The sequence below is a fragment of the Scyliorhinus torazame genome, chromosome 13, assembly GCF_047496885.1.
Source record: "Scyliorhinus torazame isolate Kashiwa2021f chromosome 13, sScyTor2.1, whole genome shotgun sequence".
Classification (NCBI taxonomy): Eukaryota; Metazoa; Chordata; class Chondrichthyes; order Carcharhiniformes; family Scyliorhinidae; genus Scyliorhinus; species Scyliorhinus torazame.
In genome coordinates this window covers 97786160-97805389 of record NC_092719.1, presented here as the reverse complement: position 1 = coordinate 97805389, position 19230 = coordinate 97786160, and the positions used below count along the sequence as shown (strand labels likewise).

Below are 19230 nucleotides of genomic sequence, written 5' to 3'. Positions count from 1 at the left end.
TGGGGGGGAGCTGGAGCTGGAAGCACCGATAGGACTGGGAGAAATCATGGAGAGCATCAGCTCCATGCAGGTGGGGAAGGCACCTGGCGGGCTTCTATAAGAAATCCGCATCAGCCCTGGCCCCATACCTACAGGACATGTTCGTAGACTCGCTCGCGAAGGGCACCCTGCCTCCTACGTTAACACATCCACGATATCGCTGAAAGTCCAAAATAATAAGGATCCATCGGAATGCGGAATCATACAGACCGATTTTGCTACTCAATGTAGACGGGAAAGTACTTGCGAAAGTCCTGGCCAAGAGATTGTGAACTGCATACCTGAGGTGGTAGCAGAGGACCATTCGGGCTTTGTCAAGGGTAGGTAGCTGACTGTGAACATCAGGTGGCTGCTGAATGTAATAATGACCCTATCCGGGGAGACAACACCAGAAGTGATCGTCTCCCTGGGCGCAGAAAAAGCCTTCGACAGAGTCGAATGGAAGTACCTCAGAGGGTACTGGAGCGGTTTGGGCCGGGGACTGGGTTCACCTCGTGGGTGAAAGTCCAGTACAATGCCCCCAAGGCAAGCGTTCGGACCAAAAGCACCAGCTCTGAATATTTCCAGCTACACAGGGCCACAAGGCAGGGATGCCCACTGTTTCTGCTTCTGTTTGCCCTGGGAATTCAAACCCTGGCAGTCGCCCTTCGAGATCCGAAAATCTAGAAGGGCATCCAAAGAGGAGGTGGAGAGCATAGAATGTCGCTCTCTGCGGATGACCTGCCCCTCCACGTCTCAGATCCACAGAATGGCCTAAAAAGAAATCATGCAACTGCTGGAAGAGTTCAGAGCCTTTTCGGACCACAAACTCAACCTGGGCAAGAGCGAGGCATTCCAATGAACCCTAACGGGGGAGGGACAGAGCTGGAGGGACTACCATTCAAACAAGCCCAAATCAAATTCCCCTGCCTGTGGATCCAGATAGCCCGTGGCTGGACACAGATCCACAAGTGGAATCTGACCAGTCTGGCGGATGAAGTTTAAAAAGGACCTACAGAGATGGGATGCTTTCCCCAGCGAGGAGGGTGCAGACGGTCAAAATGAACGTACTGCCGAGGTTCCTCTTCCATCCACAAGGCGTATTTCCACAAAGTGGACAAAATGATCATGGCGTTTGTGTGGGGGAGTAGGAACCCAAGAATCCCCAAGAAAACACTGCAAAGGAGGACAACTAAGGGTGGTCTGGCCCTGTCGAATCTACAGTATTACCACTGGGCAGCCACAACCGAGAGGGTGAAGGGATGGATACGGCAGCCAAACACGGAATGGGTAAGGCTGGAGGAGTCCTCATGCTAGGGAACGGCCCTTTGAGCTCTCGCCAGTACTCTCATCATCCCCCAACAAAGTACACATCCTGCCCAGTGGTGCTGGCCTCTGAAAACATGCAACCAAATGAGGCAGCATTTCAGAATAACCAGGATATCCCCCATGGCCTCTATCTGCGGCAACCACAGATTCCCACCAGCCATGCTTAGACCTGAACCTGCCGACAGGACAGGAACTCGGATACCTCCAAATTAAACACTTTCTCTGCAAGGAGACGGCAAGATACCCCACGGCCCCAAGAGAGACGCTACTGGAGGAACTAATAAACAAGGACAGCAAGGGGGGGGGAAACTGCGGGAGCATATACAGGTGGTTACTGGATAGGGCAAGTCTACCACTGGACAAAGCCAGACAAAAATAGGAGGACTAACTGGGGACAGAAGTGGGGTGGGGACTCTGGAGTGAAGCACTGAGCAGGGCCAACACCACCACCTCCTGCACCAGGCTCAGCCTTATGCAGTTTAAAGTGTGCACAGAGCACACCTGACCAGAACCCTAATGAGCAGGTTCTTCCCAGAGGTGGAGGACAAATGTGAGCGGTGCCAGAGGGGCCCGGCGAACCACACCCACATGTTCTGGGCCTGCCCCAGACTTGTCGGGTTCTGGACAGCCTTCTCCGAGGCGATGTCCAAGGTTGTGGGGATGAGGGTGGAGCCTTGCCTGAGAGTGACAGTCTTCAGGGTATCACCACTGGGCAGCCACAGCCAAGAGGATGAGGGGATGCATACGAGAGCCAAACACGGAATGGGTGAGGCTGCAAGCGTCCTCCTGTAAGGGAACGACCTTCCGAGGCCAAGCGACATATGTGGAGGTGGGCGGACGCCCTTGCTTTTGCTTCCCTTATCGCACGCCGGAGAATCCTGCTCGGCTGGCCATCAGCAAACCACCCACAGCTGCAGACTGGCTGGCAGACCTCCCGGAATTCCTCCACCTGGAGAAGATCAAGTAACCATCCGAGGGTCAGATGAGGGCTTCCACAAAGCATGGGGGCCATTCATCAGCCTGTTCCAAGACCTGTTCGAGGCCAACAGCAACTAGGGACAGACGGGGTGGGGAAGGGAGGGAGGAAGACAACAGAAGGCACACACATGTGAAAGAGGCAAAGGAGGGGAAGGGGAGAAGGGAACCCAAGGGGGTCACAGAGTGGAACACGGGGTAAAAGGATAGGAGGAGAGGGGTCACGCAGCTCCCCCCCCCCCCATGACAAAAACGAAAGACCCCGACAGAAAGAAACTGAACGCAGTGTGTGACGCCAAAGGCAGAAGGCATCATGAAGAGGGATTCTAAGCCACCAACAAAAGAAGGGGGAGGGGAGGCAGATGAGGGCAACCACATGTAAAAACTGTGTCGATAAGAAACAACTTTATTTGTCAATATCAGACACACTTGAGGTGTTACTCTGTAAAAACTGTAAAATATCAATAAAAACACTTTAAAAAAATTTTTTTTTTAATGAATTTGTCTTGGTACCTCATCAACTGAAAAAGCAAGGGCGGCATGTGGCACAGTGGTTAGCACTGGGCCTACGGCGCTGAGCACCCGTGTTCGAATCCCGGCCCTGGGTCACTGTCCGTGTGGAGTTTGCACATTCTCCCCATGTCTGCATGGGTTTCAAGAACAAAGAACAAAGAAATGTACAGCACAGGAACAGGCCCTTCGGCCCTCCAAGCCCGTGCCGACCATGCTGCCCGACTAAACTACAATCTTCTACACTTCCTGGGTCCGTATCCCTCTATTCCCATCCTATTCATGTATTTGTCAAGATGCCCCTTAAATGTCACTATCGTCCCTGCTTCCACCACCTCCTCCGGTAGCGAGTTCCAGGCACCCACTACCCTCTGCATAAAAAACTTGCCTCGTACATCTACTCTAAACCTTGCCGCTCTCACCTTAAACCTATGCCCCCTAGTAATTGACCCCTCTACCCTGGGGAAAAGCCTCTGACTATCCACCCTGTCTATGCCCCTCATAATTTTGTATACCTCTATCAGGTCTCCCCTCAACCTCCTTCGTTCCAGTGAGAACAAACCGAGTTTATTCAACCGCTCCTCATAGCTAATGCCCTCCATACCAGGCAACATGCTGGTAAATCTCTTCTGCACCCTCTCTAAAGCCTCCACATCCTTCTGGTAGTGTGGTGACCAGAATTGAACACTATACTCCAAGTGTGGCCTAACTAAGGTTCTATACAGCTGCAACATGACTTGCCAATTCTTATACTCAATGCCCCGGCCAATGAAGGCAAGCATGCCGTATGCCTTCTTGACTACCTTCTCCACCTGTGTTGCCCCTTTCAGTGACCTGTGGACCTGTACTCCTAGATCTCTTTGACTTTCAATACTCTTGAGGGTTCTGCCATTCACTGTATATTCCCTACCTGCATTAGACCTTCCAAAATGCATTACCTCACATTTGTCCGGATTAAACTCCATCTGCCATCTCTCCGCCCAAGTCTCCAGACAATCTAAATCCTGCTGTATCCTCCGACAGTCCTTATCGCTATCCGCAATTCCACCAACCTTTGTGTCGTCTGCAAACTTACTAATCAGACCAGTTATATTTTCCTCCAAATCATTTATATATACTACAAAGAGCAAAGGTCCCAGCACTGATCCCTGTGGAACACCACTGGTCACAGCCCTCCCATTAGAAAAGCATCCCTCCATTGCTACTCTCTGCCTTCTATGGCCTAGCCAGTTCTGTATCCACCTTGCCAGCTCACCCCTGATCCCGTGTGACTTCACCTTTTGTACTAGTCTACCATGAGGGACCTTGTCAAAGGCCTTACTGAAGTCCATATAGACAACATCTACTGCCCTACCTGCATCAATCATCTTAGTGACCTCCTCGAAAAACTCTATCAAGTCAGTGAGACACGACCTCCCCTTCACAAAACCGTGCTGCCTCTCACTAATACAAGGAGGCGGCACAGGGGGGAAGTGGGGGCCTCAGTGTGGACCCCGATACGGGGGAACCACCGGTTTGTCCCAGGGAGAATAGATGGAGGGTTTTCGGGGTGGCACAGCACAGGGATAAGAAGGTTGGGGGACCTGTTTGTGGATGGGAAGTTCGCGAGCCTGGGTGAGCTGGAGGAGAAGTACGGGCTTCCCCGGGGAAATGTCCTTAGGTATCTACAGGTAAGGGCGTTTGCCAGGCGGCAAGTGGTGGAATTTCCCCTGCTGCCGCCACGCACGGTACAGGGTGCTCTCGGGGGCGTGGGTTGAAGAGGGGAAGATCTCGGAAACATACCAGGTGATGCAGGAGGAGGAGGCCTCGATGGAGGTGCTGAAAGGTAAGTGGGAGGAGGAGTTTGGGGGAGGCGATCGAGGAGGGGACGTGGGCAGATGCCCTCAGAAGGGTGAACTCTTCCTCTTTGTGCGCGAGGCTCAGCCTCATACAGTTTAAGGTGCTGCACAGGGCACACATGTCCGGGACAAGGATGAGCCGGTTTTCTGGGGGTGAGGACAGGTGTGTTAGGTGCTCAGGGAGCCCAGCAAACCACACCCATATGTTCTGGGCATGCCCAGCGCTGGAAGAATTTTGGAAGGGCTTAGCAAGGACAGTGTCGAGGGTGGTAGGATCCAGGGTCAAACCGAGCTGGGGGCTCGCAATATTTGGGGTTGCAGAGGAGCCCGGAGTGCAGGAGGCGAAAGAGGCTGGTATTCTGGCCTTTGCGTCCCTGGTAGCCCGGCGAAGGATTCTTCTTCAGTGGAAGGATGCGAGGCCCCAAGTGTGGAATCCTGGATCAACAATATGACGGGGTTTATTAAATTGGAGAGGGTGAAACTTGCCTTAAGGGGATCGGTGCAAGGGTTCTTCAGGTGGTGGCAACCGTTCTTGGAATTGCTGGCAGAACGGTAGACAATGGTCAGCAGCAGCAACCCGGGGGGGGAGGGGTTTGGGGGGTTCTATTTTATTTTTGTTTGTCTATACTGGGGGAATCTGAGGGGGTGTAGATATTTGCTATGTTTGCTATGTGTTTCGGCGGGTGTAAATATATTATTTATGTATCGGGGGAGGGGCACTGGGTTGTTTTGTTTTGTTTTGTATTTAATTCTATTGGGTTCCTTTTACATTTTGTTATTGATATTTTGTGAAAACTTTAATAACAATTATTTTTTTTAAAAAAGGGTTCCATCCTGGTCCCCAACATGGCCTCAAAGAACGCGGGCAGAACTCGACCAGCTTTGGATAGAACATGTGGGAGTGGTTCGCCGGCCCCCTCTGGCATCACTCACATCTATCCTCCGCCCCAGGGAAGAACCCACTCATGCGCGCTCTGGTCAGGTGTGCCTTATCCACCACCTTCAGTTGTATGAGGCCCAGTCTAGAGGAGGTGGAATTAACTGTTTTAAGATCTCACTCCAAAGCCCTCCTTCTAGGTCGAGGCCGAATTCCTTCTCCCATGTCTCTCTTGTCTCTATGACGGGGCCCTTATTTCCTCCAACAACCACTTGTATATGTCTGAGATTTTCCCCTCTCCTAATTCATCCTGCAGTGTCCAGCAATGTGTGCTTTGACAGCTGAGGGAACGAGGGGCCTTCTTGCAGAGAAAGCCCCATATTTGGAGATGTCTAAACTCATTCCCTTTCAGGAGTTGAAATTTCTCCATCATCTGCTCAGAACTTGCAAACATACATGTCCCCAAAAATCACCACATCTTCCTCCCTCTTCCAAGTTCTGAAAGTAGCTTTCGGTTCCTGTAGTTGTCGCAAATTGGTACCGAGACGGACATGCCCCTCAACCTGAAATGGTGCCTGAATTGGTTCCAGACTTTCAACGATGGTACCACCACCGGACTTGTCGAGAATCTGGCCAGGGAGAACAGGAAAGAGGTATCAACCAGCACCCTCCAGGATGTCCCTTATCACGATGCTTCCTCTACCTGCTCCGACACCGACCCTGGCTCTCTCACGCACGCTTTCTGCATTCGCTGCCCAGTAAAAGATTTGTCAGTGCCAAACCACCCGAGCACCGTCCCCTCTGCAGAACGGTCCCTCGAATCTGGGATTCTTCCCCGACCACATGAAGGCCGAAATCTGTTTATCCACCTTGGCGAAGAACGATTTGGGGCGGAAAGTCTGGAGCGACCGAAATGCATATAGTAAACTCGGTAGGAAGTTAATTTTTATCGTCTGCACACACCCGCTGAGAGAGTGGAGGGAGGGAGTTCCACCTTCGCAGGTCCTCTTTCACCCCTTCCACCAAACTAGCCAGGTTCAGTTTGTGGAGCCAGGCCCAGTCATGTGCCATCTGGATCCCCATGTACCTAAACTTAGTTTGAGCCTACTTGAATGGCAGTGCTCCCAGCTCCACTTCCCCTCCATGGGGGTTAGTCAGGAAGATTTTGCTCTTCCATCGGTTTAGTTTGTATCCTGAGAAGGCTCCGAACTGCCTCAGGAGCTCCATTATCTTTCCCATGCTGGCTAGGGTGTGAGAGAGGGTGAGAACCAGACTTCCCGCTTAGAGGGACACTCTATGCTCCCTGCTCCTCTCTCAATGCCTCTCCACTCACCCGAGGACCTGAGCGCGATCACCTGTGGCTCAATTGCCAGAACGAACAGCAGTGGCGACACCTGGCATCCCTGCCATGCCCTTGTGCAACCGGAAGTAGTCTAAGCTCACGCCGTTCGTCCAGATGCTTGCCATGAAAGCCCTCTACAACCGTTTAATCCATGAGATGAACACTGGACCATTCCCAAACAGTTCCAGTACCTCAAAGAGGTATTTCCACTCCACCAGGGCACTTCAGAGCAGCACGGTAGCACAAGTGGATAGCACTGTGGCTTCACAGCGCCAGGTCCCAGGTTCGATTGCCCGCTGGGTCACTGTCTGTGCGGAGTCTGCACGTTCTCCCCATGTGTGCGTGGGTTTCCTCCACAGTCCAAAGACGTGCAGGTTAGGTGAATTGGCCATGGTAAATTGCCATTAGTGACCAAAAAGATTAGGAGTGGTTATTGGGTTACGGGGATAGGGTGGAAGTGATGGCTTAAGTGGGCCGAATGGCCTCCTTCTGCACTGTATGTTCTATGTACTCTATGAACACCCAGTCAAAGGCCTTCTCTGCATCCATGGCGATGATCATTTTAGGTGTCTCCTCCCTGGGTGGGACAACGTTCAACAGTCGCCTGATGTTAGCTGATCTTTTGACAAACCCGGTTTGGTCCTCCGCGATCACTCCTGGCAAGCAACTCTCCAGTCCTCTTGCCAGGACCTTAGCTAAAACATTATATTGGTGTTCAGAAGTGAGATAGGTCTGTATGACCCATACTCCACCGGATCTTTGTCATTCCTCAGAATCAATGCGATTGAAGCCTACGCCAATGTGAGCGTCAAGGCCCCTGCGACAGCAAGTCATTGACCTTCCCAGCAAGGTGGAGCCAGCACCGCCGCAAAGACCCATCCGGTTCCGGTGCCTTCCCAGATTGCATGGAGCTGATGTACTCCATTACCTCCTCCAAACTCGACCAGTCCCTTCCCTCTTCCACCATCGGGAAGTCTACTCTGTCCAGAAATTGTTTCATCTCGGAGTCCCCTTCCCGGGACTCAGATGTGTACAGCCCCTGGTAGAAGTTTCCGAAGGCATCATTTATCTTTTCTGGAGCTGTAACCAGCTGACCTCCCTTGTCCCTGACCTGTTCTATCTCCCGTGCGGCCGCCAGCTTCCACAACTGGTGGGCCAACATGCGGCTGGCCTTGTCACCATGCTCATAGAAGGTCCAACGCGAATGGTGTCAAGGCTCACAGCCTTCCCGGTTGAAATCAGCTTGAACTCCAATTGCAGTCTTTTCCTTCCCGCTAGCATCTTCGACATGCAGAGTGCTGCCGACCCACCTCTGATATGGAGTCAGTCAATCGCTGTATGACTGCCTTCTCTCCTCTTCACCCGCCCCCCCCCCCACCCCTCCCCTGCCTTATCCCTGTGGGACATGTATGAATTATTTCCCCCCTGATCACCGCCTTCAGTGTCTCCCAGAATGTGGAGGGTGAGACTTCCCCGTTCTGGTTGTTGCTCACATAATTACCGGTGGTCACTGCTGTCTTTTCACACAAAGCCTTGCCGGCGAGGAGAGCTGTGCCCAACCTCCACGATCTACCTCCAACCTCACATCCACATAACGTGGTGCATGGTCTGAAATAACTATTGCTGAACATTCATCCCCCACTACCACTGGAAGCACCGATTTCCTCACTGCAAAGAAGTCTATTCGGGAATATGCCCTGTGAGCGTGTGAGAAGGAGGAGAACTCCCTCTCCCTCGGGTGGCTGAACCTCCACAGGTCTTCCCTTCATCTATTCCATGAAAACAGTCCGCTCTTTCGCCAGTCCCGACTTTGCACAAGACCTGGGACTTGATCTGTCCACCCTCGGGTCAAGAACACAGTTAAGGTCACTCCTTAGGCCCCCCCCCCATGATCAATTGATGGGAGTCGAGGTCGGAGATCGCTGCCAATGATTTCTTGGTAAACTGCATCATCCCAGTTTGGGGCGTACACATTCACCAGTACCACCTGAGCACTATCCAAAGCCCCACTCACCATTACATTACATCCCCCCGTGTCTACCCGCTATTAAAAATGGTTGCTACCATCTCGCCCTCATGTCAAAATGTGATAGGTACGCTTGTCCCACCCAGCTCCTCCTTACCCTCATCTGGTCCTTGGCCCTCCGATGTGTCTCTTGTAAAAAGATTACATCAACCCTCAGACGTTTCAAGTGGTGGAAGACTCTGGATTTTTTGACCGCTTAATCCCCTTCATATTCCAAGTGACAATTCTGACGGGGACGGTGAGGTCTCTGCACCCCCCCCTCTTTCAGGGTCAGCCATATTCACCTCGTGGACATGCCACTGCATGCTCAAGTTTGTCTTTTTCTGCAATCCGTCCAAGATGGCCGCTGTCAATGTCCTTAATCAAACCATCCGACCATGAAATCTGTGTAACCAGCATTCTACTCTCCCTCTGCCCCCTTCGATCGGACAGCCAGCCTCCTCTTCAAGCGACCCTCCCTTCTCCAATCTCCCTCCCCATGGTACCCCAAGGAACCAGCCAGTCCCAGCATATTGGCTTTCCGCCCAACCCTGCCAGACGCCACCCCCTTCTTGGGAGACTGGGCGTGGTCCCCCCTTGCATACCTCCCATCTATAAGCATGCTTGCTAGCATGGTGACCCCAGAAACAAAACCTGACAATCCTAACCCAAATGGTCTCCACTAGTCCTGTATCCCCACTCCACCCATTCAGAATCACTCGTATTGGAAGAGGAACAAAATAGAAACCTAAAGAGAAGTTCCACACTCCCCTTTACCCAAATGGATTAGCCCCGATACCTGTAGGGTCCAGCCGTGTAACCCCAAACAGAGAAAGCCCACAGGATCTATAATCTTAACAAAACAAACACGTGTAGAAATTCCCGAATAATGAACATCTAAAACATCACGGTGGGCAGCACGGTAGCATAAGTGGCTAGCACTGTGGCTTCACAGTGCCAGGGTCCCAGATTCTCTTCCCCGCTGGGACACTAACTGTGCAGAGTCTGCACGTTCTCCCCGTGTCTGCGTGGTTTCCTCCGGGTGCTCCGGTTTCTTCCCACAGTCCAAAGATGTGCAGGTTAGGTGGATTGGCCATGCTAAATTGCCCTTAGTGTCCAAACAGGTTAGAAGGGGTTATTGGGTTACGAGGATAGGGTGGAAGTGAGGGCTTAAATGGGTCGGTGCAGATTCGATGGGCCAAATGGCCTCCTTCTGCACTTTATGTTCTATGTTCTATCACAACCCACACTCCGTTCTTTCCCAGTCCATTCTTCTGTACAAAGTCATTTGCCTCCTCCACCGTGGAAAAGAAATGGTCCCTGTCCTTTAAAGTGACCCAAGGTTTTGCCGGGTACAACATGCCAAATCGGCCTTTACTTTTGCACAGTGTTGTTTTGGTCATATTAAGTTCTGCTTGGGGGTTCGCCAAGTCGGCCCCAATGTTTTGGTAGATATGAATGGAGTGTCCCTCCCAGTCGCAGGTCCACCTGGTCTTTGTCCATCTTTAGATGCATTCCTTGCCCTGGAACTCGTGGAGCCTGACAATTGCAGACAATTGATTCCCCGGATTGTGGCTTCTGCCGAAGCGACCTCTGGGCATGGTCCACCTTGTGGGGGTCCACCGCTCCCCGACCAGCTTCCCAAGCATCTTCGAGATGTATTCGGTTGGGGTCTTACCTTCTGTGCGCTCTGGGAGCCCGACGATCCAGTGGTTCTGGCAGCGAGACCGGTTCTCCTGGTCATCAACTCTGGACTTCATGATCTTTTGGGTCGCCGCCAACATCGTTATTTTGGCCTCTAACGAGGCAATTCGTCCGGCCTGCTCCGTGATCGTCCTCTCCATTTCCAGGATCATCGCTCCCTGCGACCGCAGGCACAGCTCCACCCGGTCTATAGACCCACCGAGAGAGCCTAGCACCGCCTCGACAGGCGTTTCCATTGCCAACAGCAGGTACTCCTTTCCTGACTTTGGTGTTTCTGGAGTTTTGCCGCTATGAACACTATCAGTCTCTCCGTCGAGGACTGGGGTGGTGTCGGCGACTCTGCACGGTCCACCATGTTTGACTCTGCGCTACCACACGGATCCACTGACTCCATAGCAGGATTTTGCTCTGCTTGTTTTTATTCCCTTTTCTTTTCGCCCGGCAGCCCACCAACATTTCCGTCCTCACTTCTGGTGCCGTTCATCGGGTTGAAAAGGTGCAAATACCAGTTTCCAGGTAGGAGCCACCTTTTATGTGGCTGCCAAGCTCATGGCCACCACCGGAAGTCCTTCCTCATCAATTTTAATCATGCAGTGCCTCTACTTCCTTCTTTTACTATGACTTGGGAAGCATTTTCTTCCGTGGTGAAAGGGTTAGAGTTACAACGCAAAGTACTTATTTAGTACCTCAGCAATGTCCTCTGTCTCCAAGCTTCCGTCCTCTTTTTGGTTCTAATTTTCCCCACTCCTCCTCTTGCTACATTTTTGTTATTTATATTCATAAAGAAGACTTTTGAATTTAATTTTCTATTAACTGCCAGTCTCTTCTCTTAATCCCCTTCTCACTTCCTTTCCAAACTTTCCATATTCATTTCTGGTTCTCATTTGTATCATCTACCTGACATCTGTCATATGTCTTCTTTTCCTGCTCCATTGTAATCTCTATCTCTGTCGTATTCAGGGAGATCTGAATTTGCTTGCCCTATCTTTCCATCTCTTGAGAATGTAATTTGTCTAAACCCAAACTATCGCCTCTGTGAAGGCAGCTCATTGTTCAGTTACGGTTTTGCCTGACAATCTTTGATTCCAATTTATCTGGGCCAGGTCCATGTTTAACCCATTTGAATTGGCTTCCTCCCAAAATATTCCCCTACTGACATTTGGTCCATTTAACCCACCTTAACCCCAAGAAGCAGGTCTGGTAATGCCTCGATTCTCATTGGATGCAAACATACTCATACAGAAAATTCTCCTGAACACCCTCTAGGAGCTCTTGCCTTCTCTGCCCTATCTCAGTCAATAGTCAGATAATTGAAATCCCCGTTATAACTACCCTTACATCTCTCAGTAAATTCCTTGTAGATTTGTTCCTCTACATTTCTCCCAGTAGTTGATGGCCTATACACAACTCTGGACAATGTAATGGTACCTCAATTATCTCTTGGTTCTAACCAACTAGATTCTGTCACTGACTCCTCTTGGACGTCCTTTCCAGCACTGCAATGTTCCCTTGATCAATCCTGTTACTCCTTCTCTTTCCTTCCCTGAACACCTTGTATCCAGAAATATTCAACCCCTAGTTCTGCCCTTCTTTGAGCCAAAAACTGTTGATAGTTTTATGGTCACTATTTACTGACTAGCTTTATATTCCAGATTTATTAATTGAATTCAAATTCATACCATAGTGGGATTTAAACCCAGGTCCCTACAGCATTAGGCTGGCCCTCTGGATTACTAGTTCAGTGACATTACCAATACGCCACCGTCTCCCTGAACACTGGTGACCAAAGTCTTGCATTAAGAGACTGCTGAGACCTATGAACAGAAAGCTCAGTATAAATTCGCAGTGCTCTGTTGAGAACAAAAGTTGTTCCCTAAGCAGGTTCAAGTCTGTAAATTCATACTTAGAAGTTCTTATAGGGAAATCAGAGGAGTCACTTTGGGCTTGTGGTAAATTCCAGAACCATCCTAAAGTTATCTGATTTCATCATGCCTTCCACATGACTATATAAGTGTAATTTTGGAAGTTATAGGTGTGTAAAAAGGAAGTGTTTGATTAAGTTCATTGCCAGCAGAATCAGGAGAATTTAATGGGGAATAGGAATTTAATGGAGAATAGGAATTTAATGGGGAATAGAGTAACAGCAGGGAAGATGAATGATTCCTTCATGTCTGTCTTCAGCGAGGAAGATATAAGAAATCTCCCAGAATTAGAACAAAAAACAATAGAGCACAGGAACAGGCCCTTCAGCCCTCCAAGCCTGCACCGGTCATGATACCTTTGCCAAAACTCTCAGCACTTCCTTGTACTTATCCCTCTATACCCATCCTATCTATGTGTTTGTCAAGAAGATCCTAGAGATCCAAGTGAATTGAGAAAATGAGGAATTGAAGGACATTAGTATATATTTGAGATATTAAGGGACTGAAGATTGATAAGTCCCCAAGACCTGAAGATCTAGACCCCAGATTGTTGAAGTGGTTGCTGCAGAGATTCAAAAATCCTGTAGGTTCTGGAGCGGCTCCTGTAAATTGGAAAAAAGCAAATGCCAGCCCACTATTTCAGAAGAGAGGGAGAGAGATAACCGGGAACTACAGACCTGTTAGCCTTACATCAATAGTAGGAGAAATGCTAGAATCTATTCTGAAGGATATGATAAATGGACACTGGTTGGTTATAAACAATATGGATTTCATAGATTATCATAGAATTTAAAGTGCAGAAGGAGGCCATTCGGCCCATCGAGTCTGCACCGGCTCTTGGAAAGAGCACCCTACCCAAGGTCAACAACTCCACCCTATCCCCATAACCCACCCAACACTAAGGGCAATTTTGGACACTAGGGCAATTTAGCATGGCCAATCCACCTAACCTGCACATCTTTGGACTGTGGGAGGAAACCGGAGGACCCGGAGGAAACCCACGCACACACTGGGAGGATGTGCAGACTCCACACAGACAGTGACCCAAGCCGGAATCAAACCTGGGACCCTGGAGCTGTGAAGCAATTGTGCTATCCACAATGCTACCGTGCTGCCCTCAATGAATTGGAAATCATGTATGAACCTGTTAGAAGTTTTATGAGGATGATTCTAACAGAATTGATAATGGGGAGTCGGTGGACGTGGACCTTTTTGAAGACGTTTGACAAAGTTCTCCACAGGACGTTGATTACCACATTTAAAGCACATGGGATAGGAGCTAATACACTGGCATGGATTGAGGATTGGCTAAGAGGCAGAAAATAGAGTAGGAATAGACAGGCCGTTCTCACATTGACAAGCTGTGACTAGTGGGGTAATTTTAACAAGGATCAGTACTCGGGGCCCCAGCTGTTGACAATATATAGCTATGATTTGGATGTGGGGACCAAATGTAATATTTCCAAGTTCACGGATGATACAAAGCTAGGCTGGAATGTGTGTTGTGAGGAAGATGTAAAGTGGTTATGGGAGGATTTGAACAGACCCAGTGAGTGGACAAGAACATGGCAGATGGAATATAATGTGGAAAAATGTGAGGTGATCCACTTTGGTAGAATGATCAGATGTGCTGAGTGCTTCCTAAATGATAACAAATGAGAACGTGTAGATATACAAAGGGACCTGGCTGTCCTGTCCATAAGCCACTGAAGGCTAACATGCAGCTCAGCAAACCATTAGGAAGGCTAATGAACTGTTAGCCTTTACCGCAAGAGGATTTGAATACAGGAGTAGTGAGGTCTTGCTTCAATTGTATAGAATCTTGGTTAGGCCGCACCTGGATATTGTGAGTAGCCTTACCTCAGAATGGATATTATTGCCATTGCCATAGAGGGAGTGCAATGCAGGTTCATCAGACTTGTCTCCAAAATGGCGGGACAACCTTGTGAAGAGAGATTGGGCAAACTGGGCCTGTATTCCCTCGAGTTCCAAAGAATGAGAGGTGATCTCATTGACACCTACAAAATGCTTAAAAGTATAGACAAGGTAGATGTAGGTAAGATGTTTCCCTTGACTACAGAGTCGAGAACCAGGGTGCACAATTTCATAATAAGGGGCAAGTCACTTAGGACCAAGATGAGGAGAAATTTATTCATAAAGAGGGTTGTGGACCTCTGGAATTCTCTATCCCAGAGGGCAGTGGAAGCTCACTCATTGAGTTTGTTTGAAGAGATTGATTGATTTCTGATTAACAATAACAGAAAGGGTAATGGGGATGGTGGGTGTAAAAGCCATTGAAGTGTCTGATCAGCCATGATCGTAGTAAATGGCAGAGCAGGCTTAACAGGCTGAACGGCCTACTCCTGTTCCGATGTTCCCCTGCTATTGCAGTAAACACTGGAGATTTTGTAGTTTAATATTTGCTTCCTTGTGTTGGATCGAACATTAATCAATGCTGTATATAATGACAAAGCTTTCCACATTGTCCTTCTCCCACTTCTTGTTCCTACAGATCAGAATGGAGTACCTTTCACTGATGCACGCCATCATTCGCTCAACAGATTACATATGTCACCAGCACCGCCTCCCTGACCTACAGGTCACATTCCAGCGAATCCTGGCTGAAGAGGAGAATGACCAGCCATGTCAGATGGACAAGCTAATCATCAATGAAATTTATAAAGAATTTCCAAACTTTGCTATTGAGACCTAACTCAAGGGAATGTACCAAATGAGTTTAAAGTATGTTGAATACAAACGTTTGAAAGATTAGCCAACATGGTTTTTCTAAATTGCTCATCCCTGTTGACAATATGCTTTTATCTGTAACTAAACCCAAAGCCTTTCTCAGCCTTACGAATGTTTCTTTGACTTCCTGTGAGACTTTGTCCCCTCGACTTGCTACAGAATGGTGAAGCATTGTGACTGACCGTTGCTACACTGTTGTCTACAGAGGGTTTATGTGCATTTTAATCGCGTATGAAACTCAAATAACTCTGACATAGAAGCCTTGCACTAACAAAAATACTTAACTGACAGAGCAGAATATTAGGGAGGGAATTTAATGAGGTACTGTACAGCATCCTGCTTATTTCAGAGTATGCCCAGTTGATAAATTAGCCAAGCTAACACTGAGGTAACCGCTCCAAAACAGAGCAGGTTTCTGTCTGACAGTCAGGATGCTATTTGCAAGTAAAGGTCGTTAATTCTTACAATCATCTCGACATTACGGCTGCAAGGTGGAACCAATTGAATGGTTCAGGTAGTAGCCAAACCACTCGGAGATAGCTCGAGCAGTTCAAGGACGTCAGTTTGAAACAGGACATTATCTTGTATTCCCTCATGTCTGTTATCAGGACATGATAACATGTCCTGTTATCAGGGGGTTGACAACTGTTTGCTGTCTATACGTTTCCTGTGATCGCAAAAATCTAAATGACAGCTTTGGGAAATGATTGTGATTGGTGATGAGGGTACAAGAGAATGTCACATTTCTCGGGGAGAGCTCACTGTGTCACACTGTCCCCACGGAGAGCTCACTGTGTCACACTGTCCCCAGGGAGAGCTCACTGTGTTACACTGTCCCCAGGGAGAGCTCACTGCGTCACACTGTCACCAGGGAGAGCTCACTGTCTCTCTCGTTCCCCAGGGAGAGCTCACTGTGTCACACTTTCCCCAGGGAGAGCTCACTGTCTCTCTCATTCCCCAGGGAGAGCTCACTGTGTCACATTTTCCCCGGGGAGAGCTCACTGTGTCACACTGTCCCCAGGGAGAGCTCACTGTGTCTCTCGTTCACCAGGGAGAGCTCACTGCTTCACACTGTCCCCAGGGAGAGCTCACTGTGTCTCTCGTTCCACAGGGAGAGCTCACTGCATCACACTGTCCACAGGGAGAGCTCACTGCATCACACTGTCCACAGGGAGAGCTCATTGCATCACACTGTGCCCAGGGAGAGCTCACTGCATCACACTGTCCCCAGGGAGAGCTCACTGTGTCACACTGTCCCCAGGGAGAGCTCACTGCGTCACTCGTTCCCCAGGGAGAGCTCACTGTGTCACACTGTCCCCAGGGAGAGCTCACTGTGTCACACTGTCCCCAGGGAGAGCTCACTGTGTCGCACTGTCCCCAGGGAGAGCTCACTGCATTACACTGTCCCCAGGGAGAGCTCACTGCATCACACTGTCCCCAGGGAGAGCTCACTGAGTCACACTGTCCCCAGGGAGAGCTCACTGTGTCACACTGTCCCCAGGGAGAGCTCACTCTGTCACACTGTCCCCAGGGAGAGCTCACTGAGTCACACTGTCCCCAGTGAGAGCTCACTGAGTCACACTGTCCCCAAGGAGAGCTCACTGTGTCACACTGTCCGCAGGGCGAGCTCGCTGTGTCTCTCATTCCCCAGGAGCGCTCACTGTGTCACACTGTCCGCAGGGAGAGCTCACTGAGTCACACTATCCCCAGGGAGAGCTCACTGCATCACACTGTGCCCAGGGAGAGCTCACTGTGTCACACTGTCCCCAGGGAGAGCTCACTGTGTCACACTGTCCCCAGGGAGAGCTCACTGTGTCACACTGTCCTCAGGGAGAACTCACTGTGTCACACTGTCCTCACAGAGAGCTCACTGGTCACACTGTCCCCAGGGAGAGCTCACTGAGTCACACTGTCCCCACGGAGAGCTCACTGAGTCACACTGTCCCCAGGGAGAGCTCACTGTGTCACACTGCCCCCAGGGAGAGCTCACTGTGTCACACTGTCCCCGGGGAGAGCTCACTGTGTCACACTGTCCCCAGGGATAGCTCTGTGTGTCACACTGTCCCCAGGGAGAGCTCTCTGTGTCACACTGTCCCCGGGGAGAGCTCACTGCGTCACACTGTTCCCAGGGAGATCTCACTGTGTCACACTGTCCCCGGGGAGAGCTCACTGTGTCACACTGTCCCCAGGGAGAGCTCAATGTGTCACACTGTCCCCAGGGAGAGCTCACTGTGTCACACTGTCCCCAGGGAGAGCTCCCTGTGTCACACTGTCCCCGGGTAGAGCCCATTGTGTCGCACTGTCCCCAGGGAGAACTCACTGTGTCACACTGTCCCCACGGAGAGCTCACTGTGTCACACTGTCCCCAGGGAGAACTCACTGTGTCACACTGTCACCAGGGAGAGCTCACTGTGTCACACTGTCCCCACGGAGAGCTCTCTGTGTCTCTCGTTCCCCAGGGAGAGCTCACTGGTCACACTGCCCCCGGGGAGAGCCCTCTGTGTCACACTGTCCCCGGGGAGAGCCCTCTGTGTCACACTGTCCCCAGGGAGAGCTCTCTGTGTCACACTGTCGCCAGGGAGAGCTCTCTGTGTCACACTGTCGCCAGGGTGAGCTCACTGTGTCACACTGTCCCCAGGTAGAGTTCACTGTGTCACACTGTCCCGAGGGAGAGCTCACTGTGTCACACTGTCCCCAGGGAGAGCTCTCTGTGTCTCTCGTTCCCCAGGGAGAGCTCACTGTGTCACATTATCCCCAGGGAGAGCTCACTGTGTCACACTGTCCCCAGGGAGAGCTCACTGTGTCACACTGTCCTCAGGGAGAACTCACTGTGTCACACTGTCCTCACAGAGAGCTCACTGGTCACACTGTCCCCAGGGAGAGCTCAGTGGTCACACTGTCCCCAGGGAGAGCTCACTGTGTCACACTGTCCCCAGGGAGAGCTCACTGTGTCACACTGTCCCCAGGGAGAGCTCACTGTGTCACACTGCCCCCAGGGAGAGCTCACTGCGTCACACTGTCCCCAGGGAGAGCTCTCTGTGTCACACTGTCCCCGGGGAGAGCTCACTGAGTCACACTGTCCCCACGGAGAGCTCACTGTGTCACACTGTCCCCAGGGAGAGCTCACTGTGTCACACTGCCCCCAGGGAGAGCTCACTGTGTCACACTGCCCCCAGGGAGAGCTCACTGTGTCACACTATCCCCACGGAGAGCTCACTGTGTCACACTGTCCCAACGGAGAGCTCACTGCGTCACACTATCCCCAGGGAGAGCTCACTGCATCACACTGTGCCCAGGGAGAGCTCACTGTGCCACACTGTCCCCAGGGAGAGCTCACTGTGTCACACTGTCCCCAGGGAGAGCTCACTGTATCACACTGTCCCCAGGGAGAGCTCACTGTGTCACACTGTCCTCAGGGAGAACTCACTGTGTCACACTGTCCTCACAGAGAGCTCACTGGTCACACTGTCCCCAGGGAGAGCTCACTGAGTCACACTGTCCCCAGGGAGAGCTCACTGTGTCACACTGCCCCCAGGGAGAGCTCTCTGTGTCACACTGTCCCCGGGGAGAGCTCACTGCGTCACACTATCCCCAGGGAGATCTCACTGTGTCACACTGTCCCCGGGGAGAGCTCACTGTGTCACACTGTCCCCAGGGAGAGCTCACTGTGTCACACTGTCCCCAGGGAGAGCTCCCTGTGTCACACTGTCCCCGGGTAGAGCCCACTGTGTCGCACTGTCCCCAGGGAGAACTCACTGTGTCACACTGTCCCCACGGAGAGCTCACTGTGTCACACTGTCCCCAGGGAGATCTCACTGTGTCACAATGTCACCAGGGAGAGCTCACTGTGTCACACTGTCCCCACGGAGAGCTCTCTGTGTCTCTCGTTCCCCAGGGAGAGCTCACTGGTCACACTGCCCCCAGGGAGAGCTCGCTGTGTCACACTGTCCCCGGGGAGAGCT

General features: G+C 50.9%; 1 protein-coding gene across 2 annotated transcripts in view; it reads left to right on the top strand.

Moving 5' to 3' along the window:
* Nucleotides 1–15376, top strand: part of nckipsd (NCK interacting protein with SH3 domain) — a 429686-nt gene extending 414310 nt beyond the window's left edge. For both annotated transcript variants that reach the window (XM_072471987.1, XM_072471988.1), the window contains one exon: nt 15033–15376. In XM_072471987.1, coding sequence (XP_072328088.1) covers nt 15033–15233 — 201 coding nt within the window. In that variant the 3' untranslated portion in view covers nt 15234–15376. The remainder of the gene's footprint in view (nt 1–15032) is intronic.
* Nucleotides 15377–19230: the final 3854 nt, after the last annotated feature.